The 16,862-nt window shown below is 40.5% G+C and overlaps 1 protein-coding gene and 1 long non-coding RNA gene across 2 annotated transcripts; both read left to right on the top strand.

Annotated features, from left to right (window-relative positions):
• The first annotated feature begins 4,131 nt into the window (after window positions 1–4,131).
• LOC103432629 (uncharacterized) lies at window positions 4,132–4,960 on the top strand. Its single transcript, XR_003774917.2, has 3 exons — window positions 4,132–4,312; window positions 4,530–4,566; window positions 4,682–4,960. It is a non-coding gene; the product is annotated as an uncharacterized lncRNA (long non-coding RNA).
• Window positions 4,961–7,172: 2,212 nt separating this feature from the next.
• On the top strand, window positions 7,173–11,680 carry LOC139187488 (probable LRR receptor-like serine/threonine-protein kinase At3g47570). Its single transcript, XM_070824825.1, has 2 exons — window positions 7,173–11,020; window positions 11,197–11,680. Exons 1-2 carry the CDS (start codon window positions 8,011–8,013, stop codon window positions 11,538–11,540), a joined length of 3,354 nt encoding a protein of 1,117 aa, XP_070680926.1. The 5' UTR covers window positions 7,173–8,010; the 3' UTR covers window positions 11,541–11,680.
• The last annotated feature ends 5,182 nt before the right edge of the window (window positions 11,681–16,862 follow it).

Below are 16,862 nucleotides of genomic sequence, written 5' to 3'. Positions count from 1 at the left end.
ACTCTCTTGTTCTATGAATCCATCAGCTATGCTATTTATTTGGAAATTCAATTTTTAAAGTTACTTTTGTACCCCTGAGATGGAGTGAATAGCGGTGGACAATGAGGGTATTATTGTAAGTAAGATGGTGGTTACAGGTGGTGCTGTTGCATGCAGCCGTTGGTGGCTTTGCATGCAGCGTAACACGTGGAGGTCGTTTTGCGCAGGCATGCTACTTGTGTAACTTTATAATTGGCGCTCAAGTTTGAGTCTTCTGCCAGGAAAAAAAGGGCCATCCAGAGTTCGGTTGATTACAAGAGTCCCTTGGGCTCTTTTTGCGGTCGAGCTGTAGCGAACACATTTCGTGATCATGTCGCTTGATTTTTGATAGGCCGAAACTTCGACTCGACCCAACATATTCATTGTATTTTTTTCTGTTTTTGGTGAACCATGTTCGTTGTATTTTATTTTTGTTTTTGGTAAACCATATTCATTGTATTATACTCTCGTTAAGATTTGTAATTCGGCTAGTTAAGATCATCCATCCTTGTATTATAAATTTTGGTCTAATTCTCTCGTTCTTAATATCTATCACTTGTACAAAATAGAAAACTGATTTTGTGTAGTTGACGTGTCGTGTTCATGGAGACAGCATAAATCCACATAGAGACTCGAGTGGTTCAGAGACCTTGTGAATGTCTGATACGAGACATTTTTTTGTCCATCAAATGTCTGATGAAATACCTTTTAAGGATATCTCGAGGACATTTCACATGATATGTCGACAACACTCTGCATATAGGTCTCGACATATTTCCTTGAAATTTGTCAATATGAATGCAAATGACGTAGCCCCACTGAGTGCTCGACAAATGTCCTCACTCATGACGAAGAAAGAGTTATCTACACCCGAGAATCCACCGTGATAATCTCATCTTGTAAATGTTTTTCACATTTCAATGTATTATTTACTTTGATGAATTATTATTTATTTTGGAGTAATGTTACGGAGACCAAATATTTTAACTAAATTTGTAAATCAAATGATGTGTTTGTAGATCATTAGATTATTAATCAAATGTCAACCAAATTTTTTAAACCAAATGATGTCGTTGTAGATCATTGGATTATTAATTAAGTGTCGATTAACGTGCTTGTTTCTTATTGAAGACATATCATTTGGTATGCAATTTAGTTTAAAAAAGTTCATCTCCCTAACATTATCCTTTATTGCATACAACTATAGTGGCGTCACGAATAATTGTCTCTGGTGATTGTACTAGATCTACAATTGGAGACATCCTCTCGTCCAAATAAATTAAAGCTCAATTAACCAAAAAAAGGAAGTAAGCCCAATTGACCAAATAATGACCAATCTTGACTATTAACCTTAATTTAGGACATCATCTCCTCTAATCTTTGACAAAATCAATTGTCATATCATTACGATATTATCTATATACTAAAATCCAAACACAATGTTACTCTTCATTAACAGTAAAGTGGCGCAAATGCCCTCCAATTGCTCTTTGGCGTCCTATTTTTTCCATTTTTGAACAGCGAAGTTGTAACACCCCGACTCATATTTTTTTTTTTACTTTCGGAAACTAATTTTGGAATTTACGTTTAGTGGTAGGCCAAAAATAAACTCTTGTTTACTTACTACCATTAATCACAATTTATTTAATAAATTTTGAATTTCTCACAAAATCAATAGCTAAATTTATTTACCAAAAACATAGGGTTAATCTTTAAATTAAACCCCAATCCTTTTCTTCTTTATAATTTTTGATAAAGATTAATCTCAGTTATTTTAAGGCTGCATCTAATTCTCGTTAGACTGCCTACGTACCCTTGAACGGGATCAAGCCTTTCGTAGTTCACAATTTCATTTCTAGGCCATTTTCAAAAATATTCAAGTAGTTGAAATATTCAATATTGAACTTTAACAATCGAATCACATTGAATGGATACTAATTATGGATTTAAAATATCGAATTCTGTGTAAGACCAACTCCAATGGTGGGCTAAAAGCCAAATTACCCCCCAAAATTTCCCCCAAACCCACTCCAACCCAAGGGGAAAATTTGGGCTAAATGCTAAATGCTAAACCAAGGCAAGATTCCCCTCGAAATTTAGCCCAGAAATCGGAATTTAAAATTTTCAATATTTATCGGAATTTAATTTGTTTTTAGATTAAAATGTTCATAAAATTAATTTACGATAGTCTACATATATATTTTTTTAAATTTAATTTAACAAAAAAATAGCCTAAGTTCATTCTTTAATAATCTCGGGCTAAAATTTTAGGTTAGAACGGTTGGAGCAGAAAAACTGTTTCTAGGCTAAAAGCTAAAATTTTCAGGCTAAAATATTTGGCTTTTAGCCCAACCATTGGAGATGGTCTAAAAAGGAAATATCGGCCCACTGGCCACGCGTCACCGCACGCGCCTTTGTTGGTGGCAGTTTCCGGCGAACGGAAATCAAATTTTTCGACTAACTCTAAAAATTACTAAATTTTACAGGCAAATAGAGTTCAATGTGTGGAGCAACTTTCATATGCCGAAGTGCAATTCAGTTAGGAAACACCTGAAATCGCCCTTGATCCACTAGAAACCCTTGATTTTGGTGTTCTTGATTCGATTCCAAAACAACTCCGCTGCCCCCAAACTTGTTTGAGCTTTGTTCCTAGGCTCAAGAGAATGCTATAGATGGTGGTGATTGAAGGAATTTGTTTCATAAATGGGAGGATTGACGGCAAGAACCCCTGCACCCACCGTGCATTCAAGGTCAATTTTCCTATATTTTTTGTGAAGCTGGTAGAGAGAACGACCAGGTTCAAGGTAAGGATCATTTTGGCACCACTCCCATTGTCAACGGTAGCCGGAATCGAAAAATATAGCCGGGTCAGATCAAAATGTAATCGGGTCGAAAAGGAGGGGTTCAGGTTCCCCTCCTCTCTTCTCTCCTTTCTTCCTTTTCCCATTTGGCAGCCCCCAATCCCTCATTTCTCTCCTCTTCTTTTCATCACAATTGTCGATCTCTCCTTAACACAACATCTAGCCACGCACGTGACACTCCCTCACTGCTCCAAAATTGCTAGAGCCTTCTAGATAAGACCAAATTTACAAAAATGTCCCTAATTGTAAACGTTAATAATTCCTTCGTTATAGCTCCGTTTCACGAACGATTTTCACCTATGCGTTTGTAGGAACGAGCTCTGGCCACATTTAACAAGAAATAATTTAGTATGTATTAGTATAAAATACGTCCTCATATAATTAAGTAAAACCAACTAGGATCATTTTCATCTTTTTCACTTATCGATATATTTTATGACGTAAATTATAATAATTTTCCGGTCATAAAATTTAAAATTTCTCAATTAAATTTTTTATAATCATAAATCGATTTATTTTCGATTTTCTCCACATATTCATAATCAAACTCGTATCCTTAAAATTTTCAGGTATTACACAAGTGGCGGATTTACCCTTACTGGCCACGCGTCTGTCATCGCTTCATCTTCTGGTCTATCATTTTCCTCCTCCTCTCGGAAATGGATTCTCTCCTGAGCATATGCTCAGGATCCTGCTGAGCAGGACACGAGGACCGTTGGATCAAAATCCAACGGCTACAAACAGGAGGGTTCCTTTAAGTTATAATAATTGTAGCCGTTGGATATTCATCCAACGGTCCTCGTGTCCTGCTCAGCAGGATCCTGAGCATATGCTCAGGAGAGAATCCATTTCCCCTCCTCTCGACTCTTCTACGCCCCAGTTTGGGGTTGAGGTGATTTTAAAAAAAAGCTCCTATGAAAAAAAGCTGGGAGTGTTTTTGGTGTTTGGTAAACTTAAAAAAAATGGCTTATTTTGGAAGCTGCTGTGAGAATAAGCTGAAATCAAAGGAAAAAGCTGAAGCTGCAATTTGTAGCTTTGGAAAACTGGCTTTTTTTCAAAGCACATAGAACTGCAGTGCTCCTTTAATGAAAAGATCCACTATCAGACTGCTTTTTTTTCCAAAAGCACTTTTACAAAAAAGTTTACCAAACACTCTGCTGATTTATTTCACAGCCGCTTATTCTCACAGCACAGCCGCTTATTCTCACAGCAGCTTTTTTTCAAAGAACAGCAATACCAAACCAGCCCTACGTCATTTCGCTTTCTGTCATCCAAAAAATCAGATCGCTCCAAAGCTCTGCTTCCACTACAGCTTCTACATTTTTCCTTTCGTTTTCACTCTTCTACTTCATTTCGTTATTTTGTTGCAGGAAATATTCATCTTCCAATTTTAGGGTTTTATTGGGCGATATTGCAAGCCCTTTCTGGGTCAGGTGTATAATAATGTTTTTGTTGTTAATTTTTTTTTCTTTGGCAAATTTTTAGATTTGGGTGCTCTTTCGTTTCTGGTTCAAATTTTTGGGTGAAAATTTAAAAAAGGGGAAATGCTGATGGTTAATATTTCTCCGATACTTGATTTTCTTGGTTTGTTTCTACTGATCTTTTGTCTCTAGGGCTGATTGCACTTCTTTTTCGTTATTTTGGGTGCAGATATGAAGAGGATTTGTGAAGTCGCTATGATTTCATGGTAAGTTTCTTTGAACGGATTTGAGAATTTGGGATGTTTTGAAGGATTTTTTTTATTGGGATGATTTCATGGTATTTTTACTTTACCTACTCTGTTTCCTCTTTAAAATTTTCAGCCATGGTGCCCGAATATTGGCTTACGGAAGGTGGGCAGAGTGGTACTGGTGCATTATTGGATCACATAATTGAAAGCCATCCTGCTGAATCGTGCTGCTTCCCAGCGTGAGAGTCATTGATCAACTTATTTTTATGCTAATTACTGTACTAGGACAAATGGGTTAACTCTTGAATGCCGTTCGCGGACAACTTAAGTTGATCGGTGTGTCTCTCTCTAGGCATTTCTTTGTTTGAACTTCTGAACAAGTTATTGAACACAATGATGCATGATTTATAGGCTTCTTTGACTGAAGATATGCATGTTGTCCCAGATTTTCTTGGGAATGGGTATATTCTTATACATTGAAAGCTAAATTTCATCTGTCATAGTGCCACCCTTCTCTTCCGTTAAACTACTGAATTTGTGATTGCCTAGGTCGCCAAATGCAGACCCAAAAGCGAAAGGTATGGTCTGCGGCCTAACACTTGATACAAGTTAGGATCAGTTGGCTCTTCAGCATCTTGCCACGGTACAAATCATTCATATGGCACACGTCATATTGTTGAGCACTGCAATGCCAATGGTCACAAAGTAAGAATGCATACTTCGCAGTTCTCTTATTCTGTATACATCAGTTGTAAACAGACATTTTCAAAATGACAGCCCACCTTATGAAACATACAATATTCTCTAATTTCTTTCATGTGTTTTACCTTCATTCAGAAGTACTAATGTAACTTTAGAAAAGTCTTGAAGCCACAGTACTATTTGTTTCCTCCTTGTTATTTAAGATACTAATTAATTCTACAATGAAGCCATATGCATATGATTCCATATATTTTGATTTTGAACTTTTTAAATATGATGTGTAATATTTGTAGGTGTACTTATGATACTTGTAGGTCATGGTATACAAGGTAACGTTATAAGAATATATTTAAAAATAATGGGTGCATGAAATGTGCTTGAAGACCCGATCACATTCCTATGAGTAACCTGTAGGTTTATTGGATATAGTAGGTGACATCAATTGTGCAAAAACCAATTTGTAGAAGCTGTGTTTTGTGTTTCTTTGGAGGAAGTATCTGTTTAGGAAATGTTTTCTTCTATGTTTTTTTGTTCTTTGGTTATCTGAATGTAAAAATACAACTAGGAGAGAATATATAACATAGTTTTTGCCATCCTATTTAGAAATCAGACTAAACGTGGGTACTGGACCTGCTGTCCTCCACTTTTGAGGAGAACTATCATTGTTACAGTTTGGTCTCTAGCTGAGAAGTTCTCATTCGAAGGACTTGGTATTGCAAGAGTTATACTTTGAGAACAAAACATGTGTTCTGATTAGCTTTTGGGTTTTTTGGGCTTCTGTCAGCCATTTATTACCAAAAAAGAAGGAAAAAAAGAAGACGGAACAGAACAGAACTGAACTGTGCAAAACTTTGTAGAGAAAGAGAAATGACAGAACCTCTCATAGTGTCATGGGAGGAGAGACTACCAATTTAGGATAGTAGTATTAGCATATCATTAGCCAGTTTGAAGTGAAATTGGCCATAACCTAAAAACTGCAACTTTTTTTGAGTATCTGTTTCATTCTTTGCAGATTGACACGATACTATCATGTGGAGGCCTTGCTAAGAACGCACTATTAATTCAAGAACATGCAGATATAATAGGTCTCTCTCTCTCTCTCTCTCTAACATAAACATCATATAGCCCCAGCTCCTTTGTGTTTTCATCTGTCTAATCTTTGTTAATTAATCTGTCTTGTTTTGGCCTTTTATAGAATAAAAAAAAATGAATTTTCTTCTTCAAAATGAACTATTAATGTAATTTTAGATTTATCTGATTGTGCTTCTCTTTTATTGAAGTTGATTGCAGAACCTGTATTGTTTTGTTGCAATCGGTTTCTGAAATTAGTAATATATCTGTTCAACGACTGAACTGTTATGATGAAGATTCTTTCTAAAATATTGGATCTACTGTGGGAGTGGATTGGGGGCAAAGAAAACTTAAGGATAATGAGTTATGCTTTAGAGTACACGAGTCAAAGTCTTCGTTTAAGCATTTATATAACCCTTAGACCCCTTGTCTGTGATATATTCAGGTTGCCCAACAATTCTCCCACGAGAAAGTGAACCTGTGCTCTTGAGTGCTGCCATTCTTGGTGCTGTTGCGGGAAGGAAATATTCTAGTCTGCATGAGGCCATGAAGGCTCTGAATGCAACGGGGCAGGTACTAATGGTGGATTTTTTGGATTTCAGTTTTTCAAAACTAATATTTTTTACCTTTCTGAGGGAGAATATTTAGGTCTGAAGCGAGATTAGTTACCTACTTTACCGCATTTTTTGCGAGCTTTATCTGCAGCTCTCATCGTTCTCTGATGGCTCAAGCCTTGGCTTAATTGATTCTTCATTCGTGGCTCACGGCGGGCGCTTGCTATATTGGAAGATTAAAATGCACGGCCTTTATGCTGTTACGTGGTTTAACATGACATATTTCATTTTATATTTTATGCAAAAGCCTTGACATGGCAACTGGTTAAGGAGTTGTTCAAAGAGATAGGATTAAAGGATCTCTTGTCTGTTCATTGTACATTGTGCAGTCAATTTTCATTAGGTACTGTTTGTGTTCAATTTTAAATAATATAATTTAAAATGATTTCTGATCGCACGATGTATGATGAAATGACAGGATTAAAGGATTTTCGGGAGGATCTGGCCACGATCCTATCTCTTGTTCAAAAGCCAAACTCTATACAATAGAGAAAAATATTGAAAATCAGCAGAGAAAAATATGCATAAGCTCTGGTCAAGCAACATCTCTCATCGGCTTTTTCCGGGCTTTGGGTTAAAAAAATCGAAGAGGTTTTTTGTTTTTGAACAAATGATATTATCTTCATGGGGAAGGGGTGGATTTAGCTTTATAATGGGTTAATAATAATGTGGTTCAAACTTACATTTGACGAGAATCGAATCTAAGATCTTTTATTTATAAGTGAAGGGGTATACTACTAGATTGAGGGTAATAAGTGGCATCATGCATGCTTGTTAACTGTGAAGAAAAACCCAAACACGTTATTGTAAGAATGCCAGCGATGGATACTTGGAATATTCAAATAGCCACATCTGAAATACTTGGTATTTTCCGTCCGTTATCGTTGACCCGAAAAAACGAACAATACTGATTGAAAACATGATGGTGAATGGGTGGTGGGGCGGTGATGCAAATGCAGAAGGACAGAAATGTCAAATACATACCAGGAAAAAAGTGGCTGTTTAGTGTTACAATATTCAAAGAAATTATGGCTGCGGATGATACAAAGCTCACAAACTTAATCATTTACCTTGTATGCATTGCACCATGGAAAACTCACAAAATCTCTTCCTCATCGGACTTGTGTTGCTGATCGACTACTCGTGTTTTCTTCTGTCTTCCGCATCGTTTTCTAACTATACCGATCAACATGCTCTTCTGGCAATCGAATCTCAACTCACTTACCCTGCCAATGGTGTCCTAGCCGGTAATTGGACCATTAGAACAAGCTTTTGCGATTGGATCGGGGTCTCTTGCAGTAAGCGCAGGCAAAGAGTCACGGCCTTGGACCTTTCCTATATGGACCTTCATGGCATGATTTCTCCTCACGTGGGTAACCTCTCTTTCCTCGTCTCGCTTCGTCTCCAGAACAACAGCTTACATGGATTCCTGCCCCATGAAATCGGTCGTTTACATCGCTTGAGGATACTTGCACTTCAAGACAACCAGCTGCAAGGAAGCGTCTCTCCAACCCTACATCACTGCCAGAAGCTCAAGGTCATAAACCTTAGGAGAAACATGGTAAGCGGTCTCGTACCCAAAGAGCTGGGTTCTTTACCCATGCTTCAGCGACTGTATCTCACTGCAAACAATCTTTCGGGTGGAATTCCGACATCTTTGGGTAACATTTCAACATTACATGAATTGTTCTTGGACCAGAACAGCCTCACAGGTTCATTCCCCTCTACTCTCCTCAACCTATCTTCTCTTGTTTTTATTGATCTACGATCAAATGACAATATTTTCGGAAATCTTCCCGGGGATCTTTGCCACTACTGGCCTAATATCCGAGAAATTTCTCTTTCTCGCAACAGCTTCAGTGGCCCGTTCCCTGGTGAAATAGACAAGTGCAAAAGTCTTGTGTTGTTATCTCTATCGTACAATAGGTTAACTGGAAGTATTCCAGAAGAAATTGGGGGACTGCAAAATCTTGAAACCTTGTACCTTGGTGGTAATAACCTAACCGGTAAGATTCCTCAAACCATAAGTAACATGTCCAACTTGAAGTACTTCAGTATGGAATTGAATAACATCAAGGGAAGTATTCCTAGTGGCGTAGGGCGTCTTCCTAGTTTAGTCTCTGTTTTTTTCACCGGTAATGGGCTGAGCGGAGTTTTACCCCCAGAAATTTTCAATATCTCCACCATAACAGATATCGCCGGAAGAGATAATGCCCTTACCGGAAGTTTCCCTTCATATACTGGAGGGATTTGGGGTCCTAACCTTGAAACCCTCGGGCTTTCAACCAATCAAATCACTGGAAATATCCCGTCCTACTTTTCAAATTTTAGTAAGCTTACCATGCTTGATTGTAGCTACAACTTACTCCATGGACCAGTTCCCATGGATCTTGGTAACTTAAAACACCTTAACTTTCTTGTTTTAGGAGCAAATAAGTTAACAGGAGAACCTGGAGTTCTTGAGCTTAGGTTCCTTTCTTCCTTATTCAGTAGCAGCTCGTTGAAAACATTAGTTGTGAGTGAAAATCCCCTCAACGGCATCATCCCGGATCACTCCGGAAACTTTTCTTCTTCCTCTTCCCTTCGAAAGTTGTATGCACAGCTGTGCCAAATCAAGGGTCATATACCCAAGACGTTGAGCTCCTTGTTGAAAAATTTGACCATTCTTGCCTTGACTGGCAACAGTATCAGTGGAGAAATACCTCCATCGATTGGAAGATTCGAGAATCTGCAAATCTTGTATCTCGATAACAACAGCATTGAAGGTTTCATTCCGGAGGAGTTATGTCGTATCGGGAACCTGGCTGAGCTATCACTGGCAAGCAATACCATTGGTGGATTGATCCCAAGTTGCATAGGAAACCTCAGAAACCTTCAAAGAGTTTTCCTAAATTCCAACAAACTGAACTCATCAATACCAGTCAATTTATGGAACCTTGAAGACCTCCTGTTCCTAGATTTGTCATTCAATTCCTTAAGTGGATACTTACCTCCTGACCTGAGAATGTCAAATGTCCTTGAGATGATAGATTTGTCTTGGAACCGAATTTCTGGAGACATTCCAAGCATCATGGGATCCTTTCAAAGCATAAACTCTCTAAATTTGTCCAACAACTTGTTCATCGGATCTATTCCACATACTTTTGGGAAAGGGTTGGAAATTTTAGACCTGTCATGCAATAATCTGTCCGGGCCAATACCAAAGTCTCTAGAAATACTCAAATTTCTCAAGTATTTGAATCTCTCTTTTAATCAACTCTCTGGAGAGATTCCATCAGCTGGACCTTTTGTTAACTTCACTGCCCAATCATTTTTGGTGAATAAAGCACTCTGTGGGAGACCAGGTTTTGGAGTCCAACCTTGCAAGAATCTTAGCACTCGAAATTCAAAGACCGCGCATTATTTCCTCAGATATGCTATTCCGGCTGTGATATCAACTTTGATTCTGATAGCCGCCATTTTTATGTGGAGAAAGTCTAGAAAAACAAGTGCAAGTGTTCCAAGTTCAGAAGAATTGTCAATGGCTCCAGGGCATAGAATGATATCATATCATGAACTCCGTTGTGCTACAAATGATTTCTCTGAAAGCAACTTTCTGGGAGCCGGAAGTTTTGGCTCTGTGTACAAGGGAAGTCTTTCCGATGGGACAACCGTTGCTGTCAAAATTCTAAATATGCAAATGGAAGGTGCCTCGAAAAGTTTCATTGCAGAATGCAAAGTATGGCGAGCAATACGACATAGAAATCTTGTCAAGGTGATAACTACGTGCTCGAGTCCAGAGGTAAGAGCTTTGGTGCTGCAATACATGTCTAATGGTAGCCTCGAGGAGTGGTTGTACTCTCGCAAATATTGTCTAAATCTTTTTCAAAGAGTAAGCGTGTTGGTCGATGTTGCATCAGCTTTGGAATATCTCCATCAAGGCCAATTAGAGCCTGTAGTGCACTGTGATTTGAAGCCTAGCAACATCCTTCTTGACGAAGACATGGTTGCACATGTGGGGGACTTTGGTCTTGCTAAAATTTTGGCAGGAAACAAGGATGCAACACAAACCAGAACTCTTGGTACACTTGGTTATGTTGCACCAGGTAAATCTATTTACTTTTCTTTATTACTGGAAGCCGGGAAAACGATCAGTTGTTGGTTAATTACAACCGTGCTAGATGTTTTTTTGCGTATATAGATTTCCACACTGCTTTTGTGTTTTTTGCGTATTCGCATGCGTACATGTCATAATAGCTTTACTATGAACGTGTTTTGGCAGAGTATGGTTCAGCAGGAAAAGTGTCAACAAGAGGTGATGTGTATAGCTATGGAATCATGTTGTTTGAAATAATTGCAAGAAAGAGGCCAACAGATGGAATGTTTACGGAAGAACTGACCCTGAGGAAATGGATAAATGCGTCGCTCCCTGACGGTATTCTAGGAGTAGTGGATATTGGTTTATTGAGCACAGAAGAGGGAAGAGAGATGAATGCCACAAAACGTATCATTTTATCAATCATGGACATCGGCTTGAGATGTTCCGAAGAAGTGCCAGAAGAAAGAATGGATATCAAAGATGTGTTGCGGAAGCTCATAAAAATAAAATCGGCACTTGAAATGTAGAGACAGTATGTTCGCTGTCCATGAGATTGACTTGGCAGTCCCTGTGTGTATTTTGCTTGTTTTTTCAACTTGTATTTCCTACTGTTGGTTCTGTATATGTGTAGACATTGAAATTTCACAGGATTTTCGTGTTTACAATATGTATACAACAACAACAACAACAACAAAGCCTTTTCCCACTAAGTGGGGTCGGCTATATGAATCCTAGAACGCCATTGCGCTCGGTTTTGTGTCATGTCCTCCGTTAGATCCAAGTACTCTAAATCTTTTCTTAGAGTCTCTTCCAAAGTTTTCCTAGGTCTTCCTCTACCCCTTCGGCCCTGAACCTCTGTCCCGTAGTCACATCTTCGAACCGGAGCGTCAGTCGGCCTTCTTTGCACATGTCCAAATCACCAGAGCCGATTTTCTCTCATCTTTCCTACAATTTCGGCTACTCCTACTTTACCTCGGATATCCTCATTCCCAATCTTATCCTTTCTCGTGTGCCCACACATCCCACGAAGCATCCTCATCTCCGCTACACCCATTTTGTGTACGTGTTGATGCTTCACCACCCAACATTCTGTGCCATAAAACATCGCTGGCCTTATTGCCGTCCTATAAAATTTTCTCTTGAGCTTCAGTGGCCTACGACGGTCACACAACACGCCGGATGCACTCTTACACTTCATCCATCCAGCTCGTATTCTATGGTTGAGATCTCCATCTAATTCTCCGTTCTCTTGCAAGATAGATCCTAGGTAGCGAAAACGGTCGCTTTTTGTGATCTTCGCTAGATTGCTCCGGTCATTAGTGTGGATAAGTATATAAATGGATAGAGATAGGAAAGCAAACACAAGATGTACGTGGTTCACCCAGATTGGCTACGTCCACGGAATAGAAGAGTTCTCATTAATTGTGAAGGGTTTACACAAGTACATAGGTTCAAGCTCTCCTTTAGTGAGTACAAGTGAATGATTTAGTACAAATGACATTAGGAAATATTGTGGGAGAATGATCTCGTAATCACGAAACTTCTAAGTATCGGAGTGTGGTGTCGTCTTGACTTGCCTTATCTGTCTCATAGGTAGATGTGGCATCTTCTCTGGAAGTACTCTTCCTCCATCCAGGGGTGGTATCTTTAACTGGTGGAGATGCACAAGGTAATGTATCAATTTCACTTGAAGCTTACTTGTAGTTTCAGGCTTGGTCAAGCGCGATACAAACCATGTAGTAGGAGTCCCCCAAGTCGCCAAGCTAGGGGGTCTGCTGAAAGAGGTGACAGACAAGGTAAGCAATCAGAGCTCCGACTGATTGTTCACCTTCTCCCCATCTTGCAGCAGCATGAAGGATAAAGAAAAGAAAAATGAGAAGAGATGATATGAGATATTTTTGCTTTTGAAGAAGTAACTTTCCACAGGCTTATTCTTGAACTGAGCTGGAGGGTTTTCTGGTTTCCTCCAGAGTATAAGGCCGACTGAAGAATTTGAGGGTCAAAACAAGTCCATCAAATCTAGAGTACGTTCCACCCTGCTGATATGGGATACTTTTGCTTTTGACAGAGTAATGGATGTATCGGCACGTGTGCTGTTACGCTTGTCTCCACATGCTTCCTTGTATCCTTCGCACTTGCCCTATCTGTTCCTCAAGCAGATGCGGAATCTTCCCTGGAAACATAACATGTTGAAGATGAGTACTCGAGAGCAATGCCAGGTAAGTAATCAGGTAAGGGGTTCCAGGCAATCAGTTCCTGGCTGGAAGCTTGATTCCAAGTGCTGACTGATTGCTCTCTTTCTCCTTGTCTTGCAGGTAAAAACAAGGCCAAAGGAAAAGACAGGGAAAAAGCATGATATGGGATACTCTTGCTTTTAACCCTGATGATATGAGATATTCTTGCTCTAGTATAGCTTGTTTGCAGAGGTATTATCGGGGGGAAAGAAAGCTGAATATTTCGAAAGGCTTCGTTGGGAGTGCCCTCTCAGATATGATGAAGGGTTGAGCATTTTTGCAGGTCTGCCTGTCCGTTGGGGATGGAGGTCGACATATATAGGAGTCTCCCTAACAACAAGTAGTAATGCTATTCCTTTACCCTGCTTGGTCATAGCACGGTAGTGGGAGCTGCCAGTTTCACATGTTTTAACTCTGTCAGAGCACTTTGAAAAAGTGGTCTGTGGTATCTGGCTCTCGAGATTCGGAAAACGATGCCTCTTCAATTTTTGAGAAAGCAATCATGTTGGGGGTCTGGCTCTCGAAATTCGGAGAGCAGTGTCTCTTCGATTTTTGAGGAAGTAATCATGTTGGGAGTCTGGCTCTTGAGATTCGGAGAGCGGTGCCTCTTCGATTTTGGAGCAAGCAATCCTGTTGGGAGTGTTGTCTCGAATGTGAGTAAAGGTTGGGCATGTTTGCTAGTCTACCTTGCCACGAAGCACAAAGGTTGACACACAGGGACTTTCCAATTATCCAACAATGGTACTGTTCCTTTACCCTCTCTTCGCTTTTGAGAAAGTAGTCATGTTGGGAGTCTGGCTCTCGAGATTCGGAGGACGGTGCCTCTTCGATTTTGGAGCAAGCAATCTTATTGGGAGTGTTTTCTCGAATGTGAGTAAAGGTTGGGCATGTTTGCTAGTCTACCTTGCCACGAAGCACAGAGGTTGACACACAGGGACTTTCCAATTATCCAGCAGTGGTACTGTTCCTTTACCCTTATGGGTAATAATATGGTAGCTAGACCTTCAAAATTTATGTGTCTAAACTTTGTTAGTGCTGTTTCTTTGCTATTCTTTTACCTTTCTTGGTCAGAGCGATGTAGTGGGAGCTGCAAGCTTCACGTGCTCAACTTTGGCAGAGAACTTTGGCAAAGTTATCTGTGGTACCCATGAGCTATTGTTGCGTGTGACAGGTGCTGACAAGGCTAGAAAAGTAGGTGCCTCTTCGATTTCTGAGATCGGCCCTCGTGGTCTCTGAGCAGCCCAGCTTTTGAGAAAGCGAACGCCTCTTCGATTGATTCGGAGAACGATGCCTCATCGATTTTTGAGAAAGCAATCATGCTGGGGGTCTGGCTCTCGAAGATTCGGGAAGCAGTGTCTCTTCGATTTTTGAGAAAGTAATCATGTTGGGAGTCTGGCTCTCGAGATTCGGAGGGCGGTGCCTCTTCGATTTTGGAGCAAGCAATCTTGTTGGGAGTGTTTTCTCGAATGTGAGTAAAGGTTGGGCATGTTTGCTAGTCTACCTTGCCACGAAGCACAGAGGTTGACACACAGGGACTTTCCAATTATCCAGCAATGGTACTGTTCCTTTACCCTCTCTTCGATTTTTAAGAAAGTAGTCATGTTGGGAGTCTGGCTCTCGAGATTTGGAGGACGGTGCCTCTTCGATTTTGGAGCAAGCAATCTTATTGGGAGTGTTTTCTCGAATGTGAGTAAAGGTTGGGCATGTTTGCAAGTCTACCTTGCCACGAAGCACAGAGGTTGACACACAGGGACTTTCCAATTATCCAGCAGTGGTACTGTTCCTTTACCCTTGTGGGTAATAATATGGTAGCTAGACCTTCAAAATTTATGGGTCTAAACTTTGTTAGTGTTGTTTCTTTGCTATTCTTTTACCCTTCTTGGTCAGAGCGATGTAGTGGGAGCTGCAAGCTTCACGTGCTCAACTTTGGCAGAGAACTTTGGCAAAGTTATCTGTGGTACCCGTGAGCTATTGTTGCGTGTGGGAAGTGGGTGATTGAACAGTAAGATTCATGTGTTTTCTACTTCCTCAGAAGTCTTCGACAGAATGCCCATAATTTCCGCAAAGCTGAGTGTGCGTGTGACAGGTGCTGACAAGGCTGGAAAAGTAGGTGCCTCTTCGATTTCTGAGATCGGCCCTCGTGGTCTCTAGGGAGCCCAGCTTTTGAGAAAGCGAGCGCTTCTTCGATTTCTGAGATCGGCCTTCGTGGTCTTTGAACAGCCCAACTTTTGAGAAAGCAAACGCCTCTTCGATTTCTGAGATCAACCATCGTGATCTCTAAGCAGCCCAACTTTTGAGAAAGCAAACGCCTCTTCGATTTCTGAGTAGGCGCCTCTTCGATTTCTGAAGCTCCGTCGAGTGCAGATTTTTATAGGGGCTGGCATTAAGTTCCAAAGCACACTTGAATCTCCACCAGTAGAAGCTTCATTCGTGCACTTCTAAGATCTTGATTTGTCCGACCTCTTCTCTCTTCAACACCTTTGAAAATGTCTGGCCCCTCTGACCGTCGTTTTGACTTGAACCTTGTTGAAGAGGCAGCCCCGCCTTCTCCAGACAACATATGGCGCCCATCCTTCGTCTCCCTTACTGGTCCTCTTACCGTTGGGGATTCCGTGATGAAGAAGGATATGACCGCTGCGGTGGTGGCCAGGAACCTTCTCACTCCCAAAGATAACAGACTACTTTCCAAACGGTCTGATGAGTTAGCTGTTAAGGATTCGCTGGCTCTCAGTGTTCAGTGTGCAGGTTCTGTGTCTAATATGGCCCAACACCTATTTGCTCGAACCCGCCAAGTTGAGTCATTGGCGGCTGAAGTGATGAGTCTCAAACAGGAGATTAGGGGGCTCAAGCATGAGAATAAACAGTTGCACCGGCTCGCACATGACTATGCTACAAACATGAAGAGGAAGCTTGACCAGATGAAGGAAACTGATGGTCAGGTTTTACTTGATCATCAGAGATTTGTGGGTTTGTTCCAAAGGCATTTATTGCCTTCGTCTTCTGGGGCTGTACCGCATAATGAAGCTCCGAATGATCAACCTCTGATGCCTCCTCCTTTTAGGGTTCTGTCCAGTACTGAGGCTCCAAATGATCCCCCTCCGGTGCCTTCTCTTTCTGGGGCTCTACCGACTGCTGAGACTTCTCCTAAGCAACCTTTGTGAAGGCTCCCTCTTGTGTGTTTATTTTGACTCATGCATATGTACATATTTGTAGCTTATCGGGGATATCAATAAATAAGCTTTCCTTCATTTCAATGTATTGTGTTAAATACACCAAAGCCTTCTTCGCTAAGTTCTTTGAATTTTCTTTTGTTGAAGCTTGTATGTTGAAGCTTTCTGAGTGGAGCATGTAGGTTGGGGTAGTGTTCCCTTAATTCCCGAGTGAGGAAAACTTCTCGGTTGGAGACTTGGAAAATCCAAGTCACTGAGTGGGATCGGCTATATGAATCTTAGAACGCCATTGTGCTCGATCCTGTGTCATGTCCTTCGTTAGATCCAAGTACTCTAAGTCTTTTCTTAGAGTCTCTTCCAAAGTTTTCATAGGTCTTCCTCTACCCCTTCGGCCCTGAACCTCTGTCCCATAGTCGCATCTTCTAATCGGAGCGTCAGTAGGCCT

This window comes from Malus domestica, chromosome 07 (genome assembly GCF_042453785.1).
Source record: "Malus domestica chromosome 07, GDT2T_hap1".
NCBI lineage: Eukaryota > Viridiplantae > Streptophyta > Magnoliopsida > Rosales > Rosaceae > Malus > Malus domestica.
Note: the sequence above shows the minus strand (reverse complement) of the source record. Positions and strands in the feature narration are given on the sequence as shown.

Excerpts from the sequence above, each read along its gene's own strand:
- LOC139187488 (XM_070824825.1), top strand. The coding sequence starts at position 8,011 with ATGCATTGCACCATGGAAAACTCACAAAATCTCTTCCTCATCGGACTT. Across the intron at positions 11,021-11,196 it reads ACTTGGTTATGTTGCACCAG|AGTATGGTTCAGCAGGAAAA; the intron begins GTAAATCTATTT and ends GTGTTTTGGCAG.